Source organism: Lissotriton helveticus, chromosome 3_1 (assembly GCF_964261635.1).
Source record: "Lissotriton helveticus chromosome 3_1, aLisHel1.1, whole genome shotgun sequence".
Taxonomy (NCBI): domain Eukaryota; kingdom Metazoa; phylum Chordata; class Amphibia; order Caudata; family Salamandridae; genus Lissotriton; species Lissotriton helveticus.
Window position 1 is genome coordinate 396,181,487 of NC_136061.1, and position 22,955 is coordinate 396,204,441.

The following is a 22,955-nucleotide window of genomic DNA, read 5'->3' on the forward strand; positions in this document are numbered from 1 at the left end:
TCCCCTCGAGCAGGACCGCCCGCCCACCCACAACCAGGCACTTCAGACACTTCTGCTTTCTCACTGTGTGAGAAGCAGAAACATAAAATGGTAGTTTTACCATTTTATGTTTCTGCCTTCTCGCACTGCGAGAAAGCAGTGAGGCCACGCCCCAATGAAGGAGCCGCCACTGGTCAAAGTGGAGGTAGAGGATATGTTGCAAGAGGTATAGAGTGAGATATAGGGTAGTGCATTGGATATGCTGAACTAGAAGCAAAGTAAAAAATATAAAGATACATACGCACATGGAAGGTACATATATGCACAAGGAAGACAATACATGTAGACTAAAGCTGCACCCACAAAACGTAGACCTTCAAGTGCCGCTGCACCCCAAATCAAGCCACCTGTTTTTATTTTTGTAATTCAATAGTGAAGCAACAGCAGACAAATAGAGAATGAGAGAGTGGAGGTAGTTTATCTGTTTCAAAACTCCAGAATCAGTTCCTATATTATTCAACTGTATTATCAAAGTGAGGGCACAGTGCTGAAAAAAACTGAAAATCACAATCCTGTAATAGTTTACATATTCTGTATTTATAATTTCCGTGTTCAGTACGTATTTGTGTGATAACAGTCTCTCCAAACAGCAGGCGAACACAGAAGATACCAAATGAAGTGCAATTGAATATTCCTTTGATCAAAGCTTTTGTTGTTAATGTATTCTCACCCTTTGAAAATATCATAACTAGTGCCACAGCCTCATCATTGAAACCCACTTGACTCAACTGCGCCATTTATTTCCTCTAGCAAGATATTGGAATAACAGTCAGCTTCACAGTAATGTAAAGACATGTCCTTAATCCCTACCAGGCAACCCTCTCTTTCCAGTGAATAGCACTGACAAACCTTCATACATCCCTGAATGAATTGCTAGACCTTGATCGTTGTTCATCAATATTACCACACACCATAAAGCAATATATGCACAATCCATTCCTTGATTTTGTCCTTTCGTCAGGATTGTACCTGTATTGTTAGCCTGTACAGAAAGTCAAAACATTCCTTAATAATCCATTCTAAACAACTCCTAATCATAACCACATACTGTAAATGCTTCCCTCTGGCGTGAAACTGAGATCCAAAGTATGTCCCCGCGTCTGCGTCAGTCCCACGACAACTTACTGTTGGCCTAAGGCTTCTAATGAACGCAATAGGTCCATAGTGTCCGATGCAACCTCGCTCTGCACCCAAACATTAAAATCACCTAATATGAAAGATGCTGAATACGACAGGGCTAAAGGAGGAATAAAATCTGAGAAAGATTGCACAAAGGTTGAAGATGTACCGGGGAGATGATAACACAGAATCCCTTAAGGTAGCAGCTGAACCCATCAGTGAGAAGTCTAAACCTGAGTAGGTGAACTTGCTTTTTGCCTACAACTTCCTCTTTGCTTCTTGAGCCTGACATTTTTTTTTCTTCAGGGCCGGGCCCAAGAAGAATTTAAGCACCCTAGGTGCTGTGGCATTTTGCTTCTTCCTTCCACTCACAACAGTGGGGCCATATTTGATTCTTCTAGGGTAGGATGAGCATATTTTCCAATCCAAAAACCGGGACAGCTAAAGACTTCGAAGCAGAACTACGCAGAAGTGTCACAATACCGCACCCATCAGTATGGGGGGTCTAGACTGCCAAATCCCCTAGGGGTGGGGGGGGGGGTGGGGTGTGTGTGTGTACGTGTGTGTGTGTGTGTGTGTGTACGTGTGTGTGTGTGTGGATATATATATAAACAATAATGTCAAAGACCAAAACAGCCCCGCGCAACAGGGGTTCTGCACTTTGCTCCATTTCAAAAATGTTTTGACTGGCGAGTGAAAGTAAGGCGCTCCCAAGGTGTCTGACATCACAGGGGTGCAACTCATTCAGTCGCTTTCCTTTACGTTCAGGGCACGGTATCCTGTATTTTACTGATAAAACAAGGTTACAGGTACCAGAGAGCAAATAAAAAAATAAAAAACGAAAAGCGGAAAAGCTTCAGTGTATGTTTCCACAAATTGGTGGGTGTTAGAAGATGGTTAGGGACCAACAGTGGATTTACTATCATTTCGCAATAGGAATTGAAAAAGAAAATCATATCAGAGAGGCTCATCCTTGGGTGGGTCTGTAGACCAGTTAACATACAGTGGACTTCAAGAAATCAAATATCAATTCCAAAAGACCAGCCTTTTTCTCAGAGTTCGATTTTGAGCTTTTGTTATGTTAAAGAGCAGGGTGATCCGGAAGGAGCAGGTGACTCAATCACATCCAGTCCTGGGGGTCTGTTCACACACAGCAGGCTATGAAGCCAAAGGAGTCTCTGGCCCTGTTCTGTCTCTCCGCCTATGAACCCAGTTTTCCTTGTCTCCAATTGTCATAGAAGCTTGCTTTCAAGGCAGGGGCTGTGCATGTCTCCACGTTCTGGCGTCAGCCTCACAACATTCACTCGATGGCTGTGTAACAGGTGGTCTTGCTGCCTATTTACGAGGTTTGTGGACCTCCGACCATTATTTTCTGCCAATAATTATTAGCATTCTGAACTAAACTGTATGAATGCACAGTCATTTTTTTGCATTCATTCCAGCCCCAACCTGAACTAGCAGTCCACTTCTGGCTAAAAACTATTTTGAGTTGCTTACAATTGTCCAGAAAATCACGCATTACTGTAGACTGAAAGAGCCTCTGTTCAAGGCGCTCATTGATTCCTGCTTTATACACCGGTACATTCTACATTAAGGCCCCTCATCCAAATCTTTACATGGACCTACACTTCTTTTATTGGGAAAGTGGCATACTTCCTCCTTTCAGTTGAAATATTTCCACAGTAGGCAGCATGTTGTCTGCCATAATGAGCGCCTGTTTTATTTTTATTTTTTAGCTTTTATGCAATCCCTGGCTTTGTCACATTTTAACACAAAGACTCTCCGTGGTCCCCATATTGTCTGTACCAAGCTTGAGGACTTCCCTGTGTCTGTCAGAGGCCATTGTCAATCCAGTTACAACTTCTGTCCTACCACTTCTGCTGAGAGCTCTGATTTCACGTGATTAGATTTGTGTGCACAGCCTCGGTATTATCATGTTGTGTAGTCACTTTCATATTTAAATATACAGTAGAAGGGGAAGTAGATGTTCCTCCGTATACTTGTTTGTGTATTTTTGTGTATTATTGTTGAAGTACAATTTTTTGAAATGGCTTGAGCGTCCTTGGCTTCCAGTTGTGATTCAGTGGGGTCCACGGAAGACAAATGTTTATGAACCGCTGTTCTACAGCAAGGATCTTCCAGGTAAAGGAAAGCAGTTTTGTAGCACTTGCATTTGAAATTGGTATACACCCATTGCAAACATTTTTCTCTCGGTGGCTACAAGCAATGTCTAACAAGTGCTCATAAGCCCACTCCTTTGGGTGCTGGGAGTGCCAGAGCACCAAAATGGACAGACTACTCAAAGTACATATATTATATTCCTTACAAGGTTGTCATGTAAATGTAAATGTAAATGTGAATGTAATTGAGCTTATATAGCGCACAGCTACCCTCAGTGGGTTTCCCGGCGCTTGCTTAGGGAACCCTTCCTGGTATTCCCCTGTGAGATAGCAGGGTATCCACAAGGTGAAAGTCAGGCATCCCGCCGCGAGGGGCCGTTGTGGAGATTAAGCAAGCTATTGCCCAGAGTCGCAGAGTGTGAACCCATGAGTCGAGGAGGCACCGGGGCGAGAATTATCGAGTCCGTGGAATTTTTAGCCCAAGACCCGCCGAGGCGGGGAATTGAACCCTGGTCCAGGACCGATCTCAGCTTCCGGGTCTACTGCCTCTAACCCCTGAGCCACACTTCTCCACATCATCCGTCATCAGTTTCAGATACCACCACCAAACAGACTTCAACACACCAGGTTCTAACCATGTTCAGTGGTATACCCCTTATTTGACTGCTCTTATCCATATATATATATATATATATATATATATATATATCCACATACCAGGTGAGCCCCAAAAGGAATGAGGCCTCAGACAGTCTGTAAGCTCTCCTCGTTTATTGGCAATGTTCAAGCAGGCAGCTCACAGAGTACATGCATCAAAGTGAATCCTTCGCCAAACTCGTTTCACGATTTTTGCATCCCTTCTTCAGTGGCGTTGATATTAAAAGAGGCAAAGCAAAGTTCCTCACACACACGTTCATTTAAATCACCTGCCACAGTGGGCGTGTCCGTGAGCACGGCCTTCTGGTGATTGTAGTGCAGTGAATATTATCCCAAGTGGGCATGCTTTTCTTCTTTAAACATTAAAACACAATTGTTACCCGAGTGGGTTGATGCACATTCCTGGTTGCGGCCTGCCCCGCTTTGTTCAGAGCCAAAAAGAGCATCAGAGCAGCACCACCCTGGAACGGCGCTGTCTTCTTGTCTCCCGTTCTTGCCACATATATACATATATATATATATATATATATATATATATATATATATATATATATATATATGTGTGTGTGTGTGTGTAGTAAAGCCCTGCGGTACAGCCCTTTCGTCATTGTTCTGCCCTGTCGCATTCAAAGTACAACCACTGTCTGGCATTGTCTGCTGTGTGTCCAGTCTAGTATTTGTTTGTTTTGTGGGCTCTTTCTTTATCTTGCTGTTTTTGCCCTCCTTTACATTGAGTCTCTCCTCCGTCTCCAGGTGACAGCGCCTCGATAGTGGAGAGTCAGGAGCAGGTGCGCCTGGCCACTGCGCTGTTCCCTGTCATCAGTCTGTTGAACCACTCCTGTGACCCCAACACCAGCATTTCCTTCAGAGGGAGGTCTGCCATAGTCCGAGCAGCGCAGCCAATCAGAAGTGGGGAGGAGGTGGCTCTTTGCTACGGTAAGCCAGAAGCATCCCATGGAGAGTACATGAGCGTTTGACAATGTCATCTGAGAATGGAGTTTGCCTTTTAACTCTGGTTATCAGAAGAATGTACTCCAGTGTATTTTACAGCTGATGTATCTGAAGCATGGGGTGCCAGCTTCATTGTGCATGGATTTGTTTCCCGGATAAGGGAGCTGCTAGTTTCTCAAAGTTTATGCCGCTGCCGGTTCCTCCCAGCCTAAGGACCACTGCTTCCTTTCAGTGTAAGGAAGGATGCTGGTTCATCCCAGTTTATGCCGGTGCTCGTTGCGGCGAGTGAAAGGCGCTCTGCTTCCTCAAAGTGTAAGGACCTGCCTCTTCTCAGGTCTAGTATGTCTGTGGCTTTGCTTCCTCCAGAGAAATGCTAGCCTCAGGGCTGGAAAATCATGTCCCTGATGACATGGAGTCATATTCTAAGTCTCTCCCTCTATACCACACTCCTGGTTCATCTTGCTGGAAGTAGTTGAAGTTTCCTGTATCAAGCTCTGGGAAGATGCATTCTTATTTAGGATTAAAACAACTTCCCTTGTTGAAGGAGCGAAGATAGAGGGATGGAGGGGCTTTGGTGGAAATCATTGTCGGGCTCAGCTGGAGAGGGGGTCACTTACCATTTCTGCTGGCACGTCCGTTAACTGACAAGCCAACTCGGGGAACGGTGTTCGTGGCTGGCTTCTTTTCTTGATTCATCAACTTTTGGAAAGGTACTGCTCTGCGATTTGTGATCCGTTTCTTTAATACTACTATGAAGGCGTTAGACGGAACTTAATGAAATATGGACTGCGCTGATCATTCAGTGCCAGTAAGCATTTTTCTCCTGGGGTGTTGAAAGAAAACTTGTCACGATTGAACCCCTCTGTATATTTTGCGTTACTCTGAAGTGGAGGAAAGCAGGGCAGAGCCGGGCTGGGTACCAAAGCAGCTCTAGCAATAATGTTCAAGCCAGTCCCTCTCCCTTCCATCTCTCTTTCTGTCTTTCTTCCCTCTCTTTCCTCTATCTCTCCTAAAGCCCACGCTGTGCCAGCTGCAACTAGCCTATAGAAGCTGGATAAAGTAGCAGAGGCGCCAGCCCTGGCCCTTTGCCTTAAAAAAACCTGCCTCCAAAGGATTCAGCCCACAGGTGAAATGCCCAATGGCAAAGATAGGTTGTCCACTGCAGAAAAACGGCCACAGATGTTGCTGCCATTTCTGGGCTTTGTGAAGGAAGGATGTGCTGTCAGAGGTTATGGCCACAGCCTTGACCCCACCCATACTTTCACCACGCAAGCCTTCCCTGACTGTATAGTAAGGCACACATATGTGCATTTTGTAGCTGGAACACATGCATGTTGGCCTCTTCATCCTACTTGCGTGTCAGGGCATGTCCTTGTATAAAGACGACTGCTCCATTATGCTTATTTCATCCCACCCCATGATCCAAGCTGTTATGGAAGTAAAAGTTGTCGAGGGACCATGTGACCCCATGTTGTCTCTGGATCACTGTGAATAATTGTTGGTACTGTATCCGGCAGGGCCACACCGGAGCAGACTGATGCTTTCGAGGAGACGGCAGATGTTGAGGCATCAATATTTCTTTGAGTGTCAGTGCCACGCTTGCCTGGAAGAGTTGGCGTCAAATGTGCGAAGCTCACTGGATTCCTTCATTTGCCCAAAGTGCAAGGCCCCAATGCAGGTAACTTGTTATGGTACTAAATTTGAGACAGGACTGTAGGGAACAGCCAAAGCTTCACCTTAACCTGTGATAATTCGATGTCCCGTTCGATGATGGTCATCTTCACAACCATAATACTTTACAAACTGATAAAAGTCTGGTAGCATGTGCTTTACATTTCACCTTTGCAGTTAGATTTGTAAATACCACACTGCCAGTCTCTCTGTGTTCAAACAAGTACAAGTGTAATCTACACTTCCTGTCTGTGGTATATATTTGCACATGTCAACTGTATGGGCAAATATATAGTCCATGTTTGTGTTGTGTATATGGTCGTGCATCCTTTACTTCATACCTGTAGTGTTTATTATCACACCCACCGTCTCACTGTATTTCCACATTCAGGTTGCAGCTTGTTGGTTGTGGTTGTGAGCCTGCTTTGAAAGTTATACTCCATGCATGTGCTATACATTTTCGAATACAGTCTGATGTCCCTGTCTGTGGTGTGTCATTGCATGATCAGGCTGCATTTCCTGTTTCTGGTGAACATTTGCAAGGGTACTCCTTGTCTAGGGTATAAATGTGCCCATGTGGGTAGCCTCCTTGTCGCATTATATAGATATGCGCAGACCCCTCTTTAACCCCCTGGCTGCGGACGGAATTCTGCGCCTGTGCGGCACATTCCGATCGCAGGCATGGTCATGAGGGCTCCCGGCCGTCATCAGCACACGCCCACCGTAACTCATGACGGCCGTGAGCCGTCATCAGCACCGAACGGGTTAAATTGTATGTGGAGCCTGCCCTTTGTTTACTTTGTCAAATGTGTGTATTTGCCGGTTGTACGTCACAATATCGCAGTTGCAATAGTGGTCTGTAGTACCATCAACTGTGAATTTGCTACTATTAACTACCTGTGACTATATTTTGGCAGTCAGTGTTAATGTAATATATCTCCAGGTTGATATCTCGGCCACAATATTGTACATCACAGTATGTGTCTACATGTCATGTCCCCGCTTTAGTAAAGGCAATAATATGAATCTTGCCTTTTCAGGGTGAAGCTTTACTGAGCTGTTCGAGTGGAGTCTGCGGCCTCACCATCCCCAGTGAACGCCTGGTCCACCAACTTCGCGACCTTGAACAGCACGTCTCTAAAGCGGTGGATCTGCTTGAGGCTGACAAGCCAGGTAATCCGATTACCTTGTGACCACAAACCTATACTCTCTAGTGAGTAGCTGCTGGAGTTCCCTGCCCTGTTGTACCCCTGTACAGCGGTGTTGCTGTGTTGGAGCCTACCTGACCACACATGTAATACAAAAATGCTTTGGAGCAGCCATAAAGAAATTAGCTCCAAAAATGGATTGCCTTTGCCAGCATCCAATGACAAAACAGTTGGTTCCGTCACATTTTGTTCAAGGTTGTTTCAAATCCAATCACTGTCTCGGTATTTGTTTTGTCACAGTATTACATAGCATTAATTAACCTTCCTGTAGAAAGCCATGGCCAACCAGAATCAAGCTTCATCTAAACACTCCTCACAAATGAATGCAGACAACACACGATCAATAAGATTGAATATTATTATATAAATTACAGTAACACAATTCGACTTGCCTTTTAGGCTGTTTCTTGTATTGCACAGAGGGCATTATACTTTGTGATGGTATGCATGTATCTGGGACTGAAGATCCAGCTCATGGTCCTTAAAATGCATAGAGACACCTACAATACTCCCCTCCAAAATGTCATTTAGATTTACAGAGGGATACGCAGGTCTTCGATGACCCATCACCCTCATTCCAATTCATCCAATCAGGACGTAGTGTATTTCCCTATGTTTTGCAAGTCTATCCTCAGCTTTGGGTTGGCAGGCAGAGTGCTGGCATGTTTGAGCCCGACAAGTGGCTTGTGAATTGTCTCCAGACATCCTTGGGCACATTTTCTATGTTGCTGGCGGAGCCCAGTACAATATGGGAAAGGTAGGGTGTGTGTGTGTGTGTGTGTGTGTGTGTGTGTGTGTGTGCGTGTGCGTGTGTGCGTGTGCGTGTGCGTGTGTGTGTGTGTGTGTTGCAGAAATAATGCACTCTCAGGACACACTAGCAGTATGCAGTTCAGCAAAGTTTATTCTTGCTTCCACGTTAAGCGTTTCGGAAATGAATCCTTGCTCACACGTAAAAAACTATTAGTCAGCCTGCATCAAGTACACATTACAGCCTTAGCCTTAGACATAGGATTCAAGATACGAAGCAAAGTTAAAAAAATGTGTGGTGACCATTTGGGGATATATATATATATATATATATCCCCCCTGGCGTGCCTGGACCTCGATGAACACCCCCGGAGCCTATTCTGACTGACTGCTGAGGGGCTCCAACCTCCTAGCGCTGAATGGGGTTTGCGGCGAAGTGAGGAGTTGGTAGACTCATGCCGGCCTCGATTTCTGCGGGGGTAGACTGCTGGCGGCCTGCGGGAAAGTGGAGCGACACTGACCCCTTAGACTGGCTGTCTTCGGTTGCTGACTTTTACCCACCTGGGCAGACATGCAGCGAGGGCAGCCTGATGAGGTGAAGGGACCACAGTGAAGCCCAGTGTGATGGCGCACTGTGCTCGGTAAGGAGCAGGGCCGGGATTCAGCCGGGACAACGTCTTGCCCTGTGGTCCGCAGCACTGTGTTTGGAAGAAGACCGGGGCTGGTGATTGCGTGGCCGGAAGCTGTGCGGAGGTCTCACAGGCCTGCCCCTACCAAGAGAGCCACACTGTTTGCCCCAGATTGAGGGGTATCTCTGATAGGGCGCATGATGGCATGATGGCAGCGCAGCCCCGGTGAGTGTGGATTGCTCCCGGAGCTACCAGGCTTAGTCAAGCATGGGCATACTCTATACGCCTTCTACCCCCCCCCCCAGCGGTGGGGATGCGCCCTGGAGGACAGACTTGCAGTATCCACGGGAAAGCCTGGGCTGAGAGGCCCAAGACCATGCCGACCTTGCTTTGGGGGATCGTGACACACCCTTCTGATACCGCCAGGACAATCATGGCAGGAGAAGGCGAACACTTTGCCCTCTGCATAGCGCTGTGGCCTCAGAAGCTGGAGGGAGATAGCCGCTCTAAGAGCCGCAGTGAGGGGGTGGCATCTGCTGCATGAGGCCGGGGCGACCACGCTGCACGCTGCATGGACACAGGAGGAGTTGGCAAGAGATGTTTTCATCTTTGCTGCCCCTCCTAGGGGTCTTGGGGCCCAGGTGCATACAGTGAGTAGGGGCCCCACTGGATAGTAGACCCTTGCAGAGTCCTCACCTACATCACAGGAACACTTCTTGAGTGACTGAACCCTGCATGCCATGCCGTACCTGCGCCTGGGAGGTGTTGTTTCTTCCTGAGCTGGTGTATACCCTGTGGACCTCCTTGCTACGTGATACCCCATTCTAAGTCTGGGTCCTGTGAGACCACTCTGTGCCTCTCTGTGTTACCGGCGATATTGGAATGCGTGGCAACTATTCTACCCCTGGTGTCGCTGTGAAGACTCACCCGCGACCCACTAGCGAAGTTGCACAGAACTTTCGGGGTGCCCGGCCTGTCCCGCCCACGCAGATGGGAAAAACCAGAACCAAACATATAGGGGCCACACCCAAGACCCAGGGCCTCTTTCCTGATGCTGTAACTGAAGATGGTGATGCCGTTCCTCCAGTGGCTCCCATACAGCTCTAACTGGGCAAGATCCTGGTGGCCATAACTGATACTAAGGCCACCCTACAATAGGACATAGGCGCAGTGTCAGTGGGCCTTGGTCTGTGGCAGACGGAACACCATAAATTGGCGGATCGAGTCAAAGGTGATGAGACCATAATCACAGAACTCAAATCCGAATGCACAACACTTGCAAGCCAAATGTCCGAATTTAGAGGTGGGGTTCAGCTTCTTGAACACCATGCCGAAGATGCAAAAGGACGCAACAATATTAGAGTGGTTGGCCTCCCGGAGAGAGTGGAAAAGAGCGACATGGTGGCTTATCTGGAGGACTGGCTACAGACAGAAGTAGCCCCAGGCTTTTTGACTTCCTTTTTCGCACAGGAGCGGGCTTATTGGGTCCCTTCACGACCGCTGGCCCCGGGCTGGCCCCCTGACCCGTGGTGGCCAGTTACTGCCCTACAGGGACCGACATAACATACTGCAGAGGGCACATTCGGAGGGCCCTTTACTGTGAACAATGGTAGGGTCTCCTTATTCCTGGATTACATGGCAGTGGTGCAGGCCAGAAGGGCCTCTTTCTTAGAGGCTCTCTGGGGCAATGATGTACATTACTCCCCGATGTTCCCCTCCAGGCTCCGGATAGCTGTTGATGACTGCTTATTTCTGTGAAGACCCGGAGTCGGCCTGGGCATGGCTGAAGGCATGGAAAGCCTGGAGTCCTGGAGGGACTTCCTTCCAGACAGCTGGCTTGAGATCTCTGGTGCCCAGATGAAGGGTGCCCAGGCACCCACCCATGGCTGTACAAGTTGGCTCCAGGAATGGCCCATCTCCCTCACAGACCAAAATGGAACGAGCTGCAGCGCTGCAGGCAGTGGTGGAGATGTGTCGGTGCATAAGAAGATCTAAGGAGTGAACCCCTCCTCTGAACATAAATCAGTATTATCTGATTCAGTGTCCTCACAGGGAGATGAGACTTGTGTTGGGGAGTTACTGTTGGGGATTGTTCATGCCTTTCCTTCCTTCCTTATTCTTTTTGTTTGCACAAGGACCCCACGACCTGTTATGGTGCTGGGGGGGTTGGGGAGGGGGGTTCCAGGGGATGATGGAGGGTATGTTACTCTAGTATTTCACATGGCTGACCCCAGGCAGGCAGTGATATTTATGTAATGGAATATCAGGGGATGGGATTGGCCTCCAAGAGACATGATATTCATAGGTATCTCAGACGGAGGGACGTGCAGGTGACCATGCTCCAGGAGACCCACTTAGTTGGGACTGAGGTAGATCAATTGAAATGCTATTTGTTTAAGCTAGGGGAACTTTGATCTGGATAAGAGCCGGGACACCATTTGAGATAACCCGCTCACTTATAGACAAGAAAGGCAGATATTTCCTCCTGGAAGGCAAGCTGTTTGGAAAAGAAATTACACCGGGGAGCATCTATGCCTTGAATCAGGATCAGATTACCTTCTTTCACTCCCTTTCTACCCACATATCTGACCTACCACCGGATAGTTTAATGCTAGGGGGCGACTTTAATTGTGTACTAGATGTTCAACTTGATTGCTTGACTCTCCTGCTAATGGGGATGGAGGCGGGTAAGGTGGCAGAGGGACTACGTGACTGGGTGAGACACTGCGGGTTGGCGTATATTTGGAGGACACAACACGGGGAAGAATGTGACTTCTCATATCTCTCCCATGTCCATAGCCTGCACACTCAAATAGATTGTTTTGTGTATTCCCAAAGCCTTGCCCAAAACACTGTCTACTCTTAATATCTAGGACGCGCTTTATCCGACCACAGCCCTGTTTTACTGAGGTTTACACCGATGGGGAAGCGCCCGCCCATACATGGCGGCTCAACCCGACCTCTCTGGAGGACTCATGCTGTCGGGAATCAAGAGCTAGGCGCCAAGGGTCCACAGGAGTGAAGAGAAATCCCCTTAACCTCCAAAAAACAACCACAGAAATGCTGTGTAGCATACACTCCTGTAGGCTGTTCTCTAAAAGTATGGCGGAAAATTCCAAGGAGTGTCCACCACTCTCCCCATACGTGGGGCGGAATCACAGGAAGGGAGCAGGTCTGTCTGGTCGTGAGGAGGCTGTAGAGAAACAATATGAGGGTACCAATACACTGTACTAACATTCAACTATAGGTACATTGACATGTGATTAGCATCGCATTTCACTTACCCCAGTGTTGTCCATGAATGTCATCGAAGCAGGTAGCAGGTAAGACAACGGACTCTGGGAATAAGGAGTCCTTATACTCTTGGATGGACTAAGTAGTATCACATTCACACGACATTCAGACCAAAGAAATGTACAAAGAAATAAAGGGGCGGAACAATGGGACTTGAGGAGCAATGGCCGGCTCTTCAGGGGGAACGAAGAGCGGAGCATATACTCACTCAAGAGAGGCCAAGCCCGGCCCGGGACCAAGCACCAGGCGGAGCAACACTCTCTCAATAGGGCTGTAGAAACCTCTGTAGGGCGAGCCGAACGACTCGAGGTTCCTTCCTAGGGGCCAAGAGCAAGGAGTACTGGAGAAAGGTGAACCGACTTCTCTCATGAGTCGGAAACAAGCCGTGCAAACCAGTCATGCACACCAATGCAGGGAAAAAGAGAACCGGCTTCTCTCATAAGCCGGGACGTGCACCACAATGCTCGGGAAGAAAGAGAACCGGCTTCTCTCACAAGCCGGGGCGAGCACCACCATACGCGGGTAGATCCGCGATATAGAAAAGGTCTCCGCTCCAGGAATAAATCCAAACAATCCTCAGTAACAGAAGGGGAAAGGGTTCGAATCATGCAGGGCAGGAACAGTGAAACGAGCGAGACGCTGGGGGTAATGGCGTAAGCTCGAATCAGGAACAAGGAAGAGGGCGTGGTCACGGAAGTAAGCCAAGTGTCGGCTTACAGGTAGAGCGTCCCTTTACGTCTGTTAGGGATCGTCTCTAAAAACCATAATCCCGGCAGGCGTCTAGGGAGTGACATCAAAGAGACCTGGGGAATGCGTCTAGCCACATGTCAATGTCTGGATCTCACTGCAGGTCTCAAACCCCTAACACATGCTATCGTAATATGTTGGCAGAGGCGATCTCAAAGTACTTCACCAAGAACCAGGGTTCCGCTTCCTCGATTATAATAGAATGGGATGCCTTTAAGGTTGTGATACGAGGGCACTGTATTGGCCAAACAGCCGGCACCCAGAAGGAGTTGCATCAGGAACTCCGGATCTTGCAAGACAGATGACATACCCTAGACACTGCCCTTAGTACTCAACCAGAATCACAAGATGAGGTTCCAGAGACAAGAGAACAATACAATGCTACCTTAGAGAGGCTGCACAGCCACGATTACAAGCAATATATCACAAGGGCCCATGACAAGGAAGGGAAGTCTGGTCGATTATTGGCATGGCTCATTAGGCCGGAATCTCGGGGACCCCCATCATAGACATCCAGCGAGGAGATGGTCAGCTTTTGTACTCTCGCACCTCCATTAATAGGGAGTTCTTCACTTATTATAAAGGTTTGTATACCGCCCTGTCCCTCTCTTGCCAGAGGCTTGGGCTGCCTTCTTGGCAACCAATAACACTGAACGGATTGCCTGAAGAGCACCGTAAAGACTTGGGAGGCCCCATGACAATCCAGGTGATCTGAACGGACATCAAAGGGATGGCGAAAGGCAAAACACTGAGCCCTGGCGGTTCTATGCCACCCAAGTTAAAACCATGGCCCGCGCCTTGAAAAGTTATGTGCAGACTCTTGGCAGCTTGATACCCTCTCAGACTCCACTAACGATGCCATGGTTATTCCCCTGCCACAGACTAACACGCAGGGAGCTCATGTCACTGTTGTTCCGCCCCCTGTCTATGTTGAACCTAGATTTCACGATCCTTAGTAAGGTGTTGGCCCTCTGATTATTCCCATACCTGACAACATTAATACATACTGACCAGAGCAGATTTATCCCTACCCGTAACACTACCCACAATATTAGGCGGATTTATCTTGTGATGTATCTCAGAGAGAGATGGGATTTATTATTCGCTGTGATGAAACAGATGGGCCTCAGAGAAAATTGGATCAAGTGGGTTCAATTGCTATATACTGCCCTGACAGCCATAGTCAAGACTTGCGCCATGCTCTCCCCACAGTACCGGGTGGATAGGGGTATGAGGCAGTGATGTCCACTATCACTACTGTTGTTTGCCCTGGCTATTGAGCATCTTGTGGAACTTTTTAGACAGGAGGGTCGAGGCAGAGGCATGATGGCAGAGGGACAGGAACATACCATTTCCCTCTAAGCAGATGACATACTCCTTTACCTGAGGGATGGAGCCTCTGGTGTTCCCAGAGCCTTAGATCTACGGGGGGATTTTGAAGTGGTGTCCAGCCTCCGGCTCAATAAGACCAGCACTCGCATATTCTCTGTACCCCTTGGGGCGAGGAGACTGCCAGGTCTTCCTCCAGACCTGATGTGATGCTCTTTTAGATATCTGGGGATCCAGATATTTCATACATTTGAAGACCTTGAATAGGGTAATTTGGGAAGGGCTCTCCGTTCCCTGAGGTCTTGTGTTCCCTTCTGGCGCTCGCTATAGTTGCCCTTCATGGCCCGGGTATCAGTTTCTAAAATGGTTATGGTCCAGAAGCTCCTATATTTCTTAAACTTGCCAGTGGGAGTGCCGACCTCATGGTTCAAACAACTGGATACCTTGTTATGAGACCTGATATGGGATGGGAGCCGACATAGGGTGTCCCTGGCTATCCTTCTAGGACCTCCCGAAGAAGGGGGCTTAAGGGCACTGGACTTCAAACTTTATTTCCTTGCGTCCCAGCTTCAGTGGATTACATTGTAGTTGAATGGCGCTAACCAAGAGGAGCTGTGGATATCTGGGCAGTCGGCACTCATGGAAACTCTACTGGCTACATTGCTGTGCCCACACAAGGAGATGAGGGACGGAGCGCTGAAACTTTTCAAACACTCACCTCCATTCACAGATCTGGGTTGAATCCATCATCGTTCTTTAGCTCACTTTGGCACCCCAGTTGAGACACAGTTATATGCAAATCAGTCTTGACCCTGTGCCTCATGGGAACAGTCCAGACCAAACTGCCAAGCCATGTCTTCTCTGGACCGGAAACAAGCATCCTGGGACCGGTTTCGGGGTAACACCCCTCATCAGCCAGGCTAGTTTGAATCCAGTGACAAAGTGAGCAAGGGACCCTTGCTAACTTAGGGCGAACAAAGCAAACACAAGGAGATGATGGACAGAGCGCTGAAACTATTCAGACACTCACCACCAGGCACAGGTCACGGTTGAATCCATCATCTTTTTTAGCTCACTTTGCCACCCCAGTTCAGACACAGCTATATGCAAATTAGTCTTGACCCTGTGCCTCATGGGAACAGTCCAGCCCGAACTGCCACGCCATGTCTTCCCTGGACCGGAAACAAGCATCCAAGGACTTCCATTTGTCATCCAGAGTGGGACAGGTATGCCCAGACGTGGGTCCCCTGCTCTCCGTGCCATTGGAGTAAAACTATCCTGGCTGATGAGGGGTGAAACCCCGAAACCGGTCCTAGGATGCTTGTTTCCAGTTCAGGGAGGACCTGGCCTGGCAGTTCGGGCTGGACTGTTCCTATTGGGTGCAGGGTCAAGACTGATTTGCATATCGCTGGGTTTAAGCTGAAATGGCATGGGGAGCAAAAAAACGATGGATTTAGGCCCAGATCTCCGTACTGGGGAGAATGTATGACATTGTTCTGCATTCTGTCCATCAATTGTTCTTTTTGCATTTGTCACCCCGAGTGGGACGGGTATGCTCAGACATGAGTACCGTGCTCTCCATGCCATTGGAGTCAAGCTATCCTGGCTGATATGGGGTGAAACCCCGAAACCGGTCCTAGGATGCTTGTTTCTAGTCCAGGGAGGACCTGGCCTGGCATTTCAGGCTGGACTGTTCCCATTGGGTGAAGGGTCAAGACTGATTTGCATATGACTGGGTTTAAACTGGATTGGCATGGGGAGCAAAAAAACGATGGATTTAGGCCCTGATCTCTGTACTGGGGAGAATGTATGACATTGTTCTGCATTCTGTCCATCAATTGTTCTTTTTGCTAATTGCTTTGCCCATCACCAGCTGTCCAACGCCCATGGATACTGTTGTTGATGGCTCTGAAATGCTGGCACATATGTGTCCTAAAAACCGCAGGAACACCACTATATGCACCGGCCCTGCCCTTGGTAGGGCCCCCTCATCTCGAACCCCTTTCCTATTTTACTGCTGGGCAATTATTAGCCTGGACAGAAGCTGGGTTGGTTACGGTTGGGGACTGCTATCAACAGGGTGCCTTGCTTCCACTGGAGGGCTTGATGGAATGTTATAATTTGCCATCAGGCCTGTTCCTTACATATGAGGCATTGACACAAGCGTTTCGGGACCTGTAGGACGAAGCCCGGGAGGAGCCTATAACGCATGCAGTCCTGCCGTTATTGGTCTCAATGGGCATAACTAGACACCTGGTGACTTGGTTTTAGCAATCCCTCTCGTGTATGGTCTGCGGCCCCTTAACTACTTTGCGAAATAGATGGGAGTGAATCCTACAACATGAACTAATGGACCATAATTGGCAGAGGATGTCAGCCTCCCCCCAAAATATCTCTAGGAATGCGAGTTTGAAATATCTCTAATTCAATTATGGACATATGACATAACTGACACCACATATAATCCAAGTGGTTTACGCAGTTGACCCCTGTCCCTGCCCTAAATGTAGATGTGGACATTTAAATGCTGACATTGTTCATATGGTGTGGTGTTGCCCCCAATTACAGCCCTATTGGGAAGAGGTGTTTTCTGCCCCAGTCTACACGCTTGCTCCCCCCCTTTCCCATTCGCTGGAGGCTTGAATTTTGAGATTATTTACACGACTGGCCTCCAGGAAAGTTGGCATAAGGTTTATGGACTTAGCCCTAGTGTTAGCCAGACAGCAAATAGCTATGACCTGGAAATTGGCAGTGGCTCCAAGACCCTGGCCTGGAAGGCAGACATAACCCAGTGGGCAAGAGCTGAGGTAAAGGCGCTGGTCCGATAGGAGGCTAGAGGGATGAAGATCCGCCCTATAGCTGATCTATGGACTGAAGTGTTAGTGGCATGGGAACATCTGGAGAATGGCCCCTGGGAAGACCCAGAGATGAGGGATGACACACCTGGGGAGGAAAAATCTGAGGAACCAGAGGGCCAGGGTAACCATTCAACTGATAGATGAGTAAAGGGGTACACATAGGACCTTGGCCCCGGGGTTCTGCCCAGGCGTTTCGTATGGAGGACTGCAGACCCCCTGCCCAACATGGGTCCTGCCCGGAGTGGGCACATAACCTGAAGCTGGGAGGGAACCACCCGGACATGTCGTCTGCCCCCTCCCGCTCCCACCCCCCCCCCACATATATTCCAGATTATAGACGGTCGCCACCTACGGGTATTGGAGATGGGTGAGGCGATGTTGACCCGGTCCCCCCTTTTTTTTCTTTTGTAATGTTTTTCAGTTGTATTGTTTATTAGTTTTTTTTTTAGCTTTTCCACTGTTTATTATAGAATTGGCTTGTCATTTCCCCTCGAATTTCATATTGTCTTTTCCATGGTATTTCTTCTACACCCCTCTTCATAAAAGCAAGGAGAGTTCTCCTGTAATTAACACCTGTGAGGCCTAATGCTACTATTTGGACACTAACAATCTAGAATGTTATAATAATAATAATAACCATATTTATAAAGCGCCTGGTTACACTAGGCCAGTGTGTCCCTGCGCTGCGGTGCAAACTGCCCTCGGCAGCTAAAACCTATCCTAGAGGAGGGACTATTCAGCTGGAGAAAAATACGTTTTCATTTTTTTCCGGAAAGTGACCTCCGAACCCTCCAACCGGAGGTTCAGGGGGAATTTGTTCCATTGCTGTGCGGCCAAAAAGCAGAATGAACGGCCACCCATCCTTGCTCTCTTAATGGGAGGAACACACACCAGACCCATCCCGCTTGATCTAAGTTGCCGAATTGGAGAATATAGAGTAAGTAGATCAAACAAGGAGGAGCCTGTCCTTTGAATGATCCGGTGGCAGACGCACAGTGCCTTGAACCGGACTCTCTCCCTAATCGGCAGCCAGTGGAGGGAGACCAGCACCCTCTTTGAAGAGGCTCTCCTCTGAAGCATAAGAACCAAGCGCGCTGCTGCATTCTGGATGCCTTGGAGTCTTTGCACGCATTTAGCGGTAGCACCCAGGTACAGTATATAACCATAATCAAGGCACGATGTCATCAGGGCATGCACCATGGTGTTCCTGGCTGCTGTAGGCAACACATCCAAGGTTTTCCGGAGGCCCCGTAGGACTCCAAAACAGGCGCCTGCCACCCGCCTGGTATGATGCTCAAAGGAGAGCTTGGTATCCAGCCATACCAAGGAGATTATGTTTCCCGATATGCGCTGTAAGTTGCGTGTTAACAACCTTCTCCTCAACTTTAGCGAAGTAGGGAAGCAAAGAAATAGGACGCAAATTATCAAGTTGGTCTGGACTAATGTGCGGTTTCTTAGGTAGTGGAAGGACCGCTGCTTCCTTCCATCTAGCTGGCACCATTCCTGACATAAAGGATAACTCCAAGAGGTGTCTAATACAAGGCTCCAGAGTTTCAATACTCCCTCTAAGCACCTTAGGGGAGGCAGGGTCCCTGGGAGAGCCTGACTTAATACTGATGCTAATTTTTGTTAAGGTCTCAGGGGGTAGGGAACAGTGAATTTATCAATACAATCTATCTCTGGAACGGGACCAGCTTCTCCGGGGGTCCCCTGGCCTGTTCGGGCAGAGACTGGGAAGGTGGAGTAAATTTTCTCCACTTTATCTGCAAAAAATCCACCACGCGATTGCATGACTCCTCAGAGCTAACCACTGGTGCTGCCGTTTTTGCTAGGGAGGATATTTCTTTATAGACCCTTAACAGTTCATTCGCTGAATTTTCAGCCGCCCCGATTCTATCCTGATAGTAGGATGCCTTAGCCCTTCGGATAAGCACATAACAGCGCTTCCATTGAGAATACGTTTGGATTGCATTTTAAATCTGTTACCTAATGTTGCATTGCTGTAATTGTAAAATTGGATAAAACGCCAATCATATCTTCTACTGTCGATCGCCAATAGGTAGTTATAGTTAGGACCAATTTTCCCATAGACAAAGCGTATTTTGTGTGACTGATAACTTTTATGCTGTTTGACAAATATTTATGAAATTTTCAAAACTAGTTTACAACTTACTTGAGCTGTTGTGCAGAAATGTTCGGGGTGATTCTTGAAGCGAGGGCTGAGAAAAAAGAGAAGTCCCAAAGCGCTTTTTCCCCCATGCATTGTTAATGGGGATTTCGCAATTTTTAGACACAGCTACAGTCTGAACCACCGAACAAAATTACACCACATTGGGCAGAAATCCAGATCTTGGTCCGCAGATTGTGCTTTTGCGGCCTCAAGAAGGAAGTTATAGTTAGGACCTAGTTTCCATAGGAAAAGCATTTTTCCTTTTCCCAATACCTTTGGCGCCGGTTCATGAAACTTCGAAATATTTTCGAAAAAAGTGTCCAGCTCCAGTTAGCTTTTGTCTTGAAAGTTTCAGGGTGATTTGTCAAGTGGGGACTGAAAAAAAAGAGGGACCCAAAACGCTTTTTCCGATGTTAATTTCCATAGGAAACTTTAGACAAAGCTACAGCCCGAACTGCTGAACGGAATTACACCAAATGTGTCAAAAAAGTAGGTCTTGGTTCAGAAAGAGCCCTTTTTATAAATGGTGTAAATCCGTTCAGTAGTTCCTGAGAAATTAGAAAAAGAATGGGTTCGATATCTGTCCTCCATAGGAAACTGTAGACAAAGCTACAGCCCAAACTGCTGAACGTAATTACACCAAATTTGGCAACAAGGTAGCCCTTGCTTCAGAAAGAGCCCTTTTTGTTAAATGGTGTAAATCAGTTCAGTAGTTGCTGAGAAATTAGAAAAAGAAAGTTTTGATATCTGAACACCGAGGAGGGATCGCGAACCCTCCCGGGCACAAGCTTCACTCTGATTGGCTGCCAACACTCCAAACCAGGAAGTGTTGGCAGCCATCTTGTCACTCGGTGGAACCAAAGTCACAAGAAAACAGTAAAACAAATATAAAATACACCCGTTTCCAGCATGATGTAAAAAGGGGCGTGGCCTCGGAACACCTCTCTGCAACGCAGCTCTGTGGCGCTTACCGGAGGTACCTGGTGGGCTACTTGGCAACCAGGGACCTTCCGGATTCAAGAGGACTCAATAGGGATGTTATAGTTAGAAATTAGCATTTAAGAAATTCACTGAAAAAACCATAGGATTGAAGCACATTATAATTAGAAATTTTCGTTTAAAAAAAACATTGAAATTCACTGAAACAACCATAGGTTTCAGGGACGATATAGTTAGAAATTAGCTTTCAAAAAACCATTCAAATTCACTGAATAAACCTTAGGTTTTAGGCACGTTATAGTTAGAAATAAGCATTTAAAAAACCTTACAAATTCACTGAAAAAAACATAGGTTTCAGGAACATTATAGTTAGTTGGACATTTCACTCATACAAAACCATAGAAATTCTGCCGTTATAGTTAGTTCAGCTAACTATAACTCGCGCCTCCGCAATGCACTGCTGATGACGTCACATATTACATCATTCATGGCATGGTCAGTGACATCACTGATGACATCTCAAATGACATCACTTATGACATCTCACGTGAAAATCTGATGCACCTCCTCACACGGTCACCCAGGCACTCGTCACCAGCCGACTGGACTACGGAAAGACCCTCTACGCCGGAACCACAGCCAAGCTACAGAAAAGACTCCAACGCATCCAGAACGCCTCCGCCCGACTCATCCTGGACATCCCCCGATGCAGCCACATCTCCGGCCACCTGAGGGACCTGCACTGGCTCCCCGTCAACAAGAGGATCACGTTCAGGCTCCTCACCCACGCACACAAGTCTCTCCACGACCTGGGCCCCAAGTACCTCAACGACCGCCTGACATTCTACACGCCCACCCGCCAGCTACGATCCACTAGCCTCGCCCTCGCCTCCGTGCCACGCATCCGAAGAGCCACCGCCGGAGGCAGATCCTTCTCCTACCTGGCGGCCAAGACCTGGAACTCCCTCCCCACCCACCTTCGGCTGACCCAGGACCATCTCGCCTTCAGGAGACAACTCAAGACCTGGCTGTTCGAGCAGTAACGGACCCCCTACCCCAAGCGCCTTGAGACCCTCCCGGGTGAGTAGTGCGCTATACAAGTGGTATGATTGATTGATTGATTGACACTCTAATATAAACTTTGATACACCCACTGTAAAATATAGACTACCATTTTCAAAACCATTGACACACCAATACCAGTTACTACATACGCACTCACTGATTCCTAGGTCTACACACACATCCACTCACTCACCCATACAATCACTCATACATGCAGTCACTCATCAATACAACACTATCATATGCACTCATACACATATACAGACACTCACACTCCACCACTCATCCAGAGTTACTCACTCTCCTAGTCAGTGAAGCAAAGAATCAATCACACTTCCATTTACTGACCTATACAGTTATACACACAACACATCACTTATTCTAACAGAAACAAATGCATACTTACTCTCTTATACAATCACTGATACAAGTACACACTCAGCCATACAGTCACTCTCACAATCAATGACTCTCATGTAGTTATTCATATATTCCAACTCTCACATACATTGCCTTTTACATATGTAGTTACTTGGACATGTACCACTGAGACATCCATTCACTCACCAACACACCCATACACACACTCACCCACCCATTCAGATGTTTCCACATGCACTCTTGAACCCATACACCCAATGAATCAACCACTCACATCTATGCAAAGTCACACACCTCCCACCCACCCACCCACACACTCAGGCACCCATACAAATACTCAGGCAACTAATCGATAACCCATATGGACACTCATGTTGCTACTGACCAACCAATGCAGCAGCTTATACAACAACATACAGACTGATACAGTCATTTACACAGTTTAGTCACTAACCCATGCATTCAGTCAGACACATGTATCACATGGAACTGTTGCAAAACCTGTCGAGGGCAAGGCAGGAACCTACCCACCTTCTGGAGACTGCTGCTGGGCGCTGGGCTGCTGACGCCGCTGGTAACTCCCGCTGACGGCGCCATTCACCATCTCGGTTGCCGAGGGGAGGAACTACGGTTCCCAGCGTCCCTTGCGGCTGCAGACCACCACTTCCTGCCCCGCGCACCAGGAGGTGCATAAAATCTCGGAGCTCCCTCGGTGGAGCGGGAACTGTTGCAAAACCTGTCGAGGGCAAGGCAGGAACCTACCCACCTTCTGGAGACTGCTGCTGGGCGCTGGGCTGCTGACGCCGCTGGTAACTCCCGCTGACGGCGCCATTCACCATCTCGGTTGCCGAGGGGACGAACTATGGTTCCCAGCGTCCCTTGCGGCTGCAGACCACCACTTCCTGCCCCGCGCACCAGGAGGTGCATAAAATCTCGGAGCTCACTCCGCGTCGCGGACGCGCGCGGACGGCGCTGGGCGGAGCCCGGGCAGAGGGCGGGCCGTCTGTGGCCGTCCGTGGTCAGCAGTGGCC

General features: G+C 48.0%; 1 protein-coding gene across 3 annotated transcripts in view; it reads left to right on the top strand.

Moving 5' to 3' along the window:
• The window catches only part of SMYD4 (SET and MYND domain containing 4), a 157,404-nt gene that overhangs the window by 116,249 nt on the left and 18,200 nt on the right, over window positions 1-22,955 (top strand). For all 3 annotated transcript variants that reach the window (XM_078680148.1, XM_078680146.1, XM_078680147.1), the window contains 3 exons: window positions 4,689-4,871; window positions 6,404-6,564; window positions 7,598-7,730. In XM_078680148.1, coding sequence (XP_078536274.1) covers window positions 4,689-4,871; window positions 6,404-6,564; window positions 7,598-7,730 — 477 coding nt within the window. The remainder of the gene's footprint in view (window positions 1-4,688; window positions 4,872-6,403; window positions 6,565-7,597; window positions 7,731-22,955) is intronic.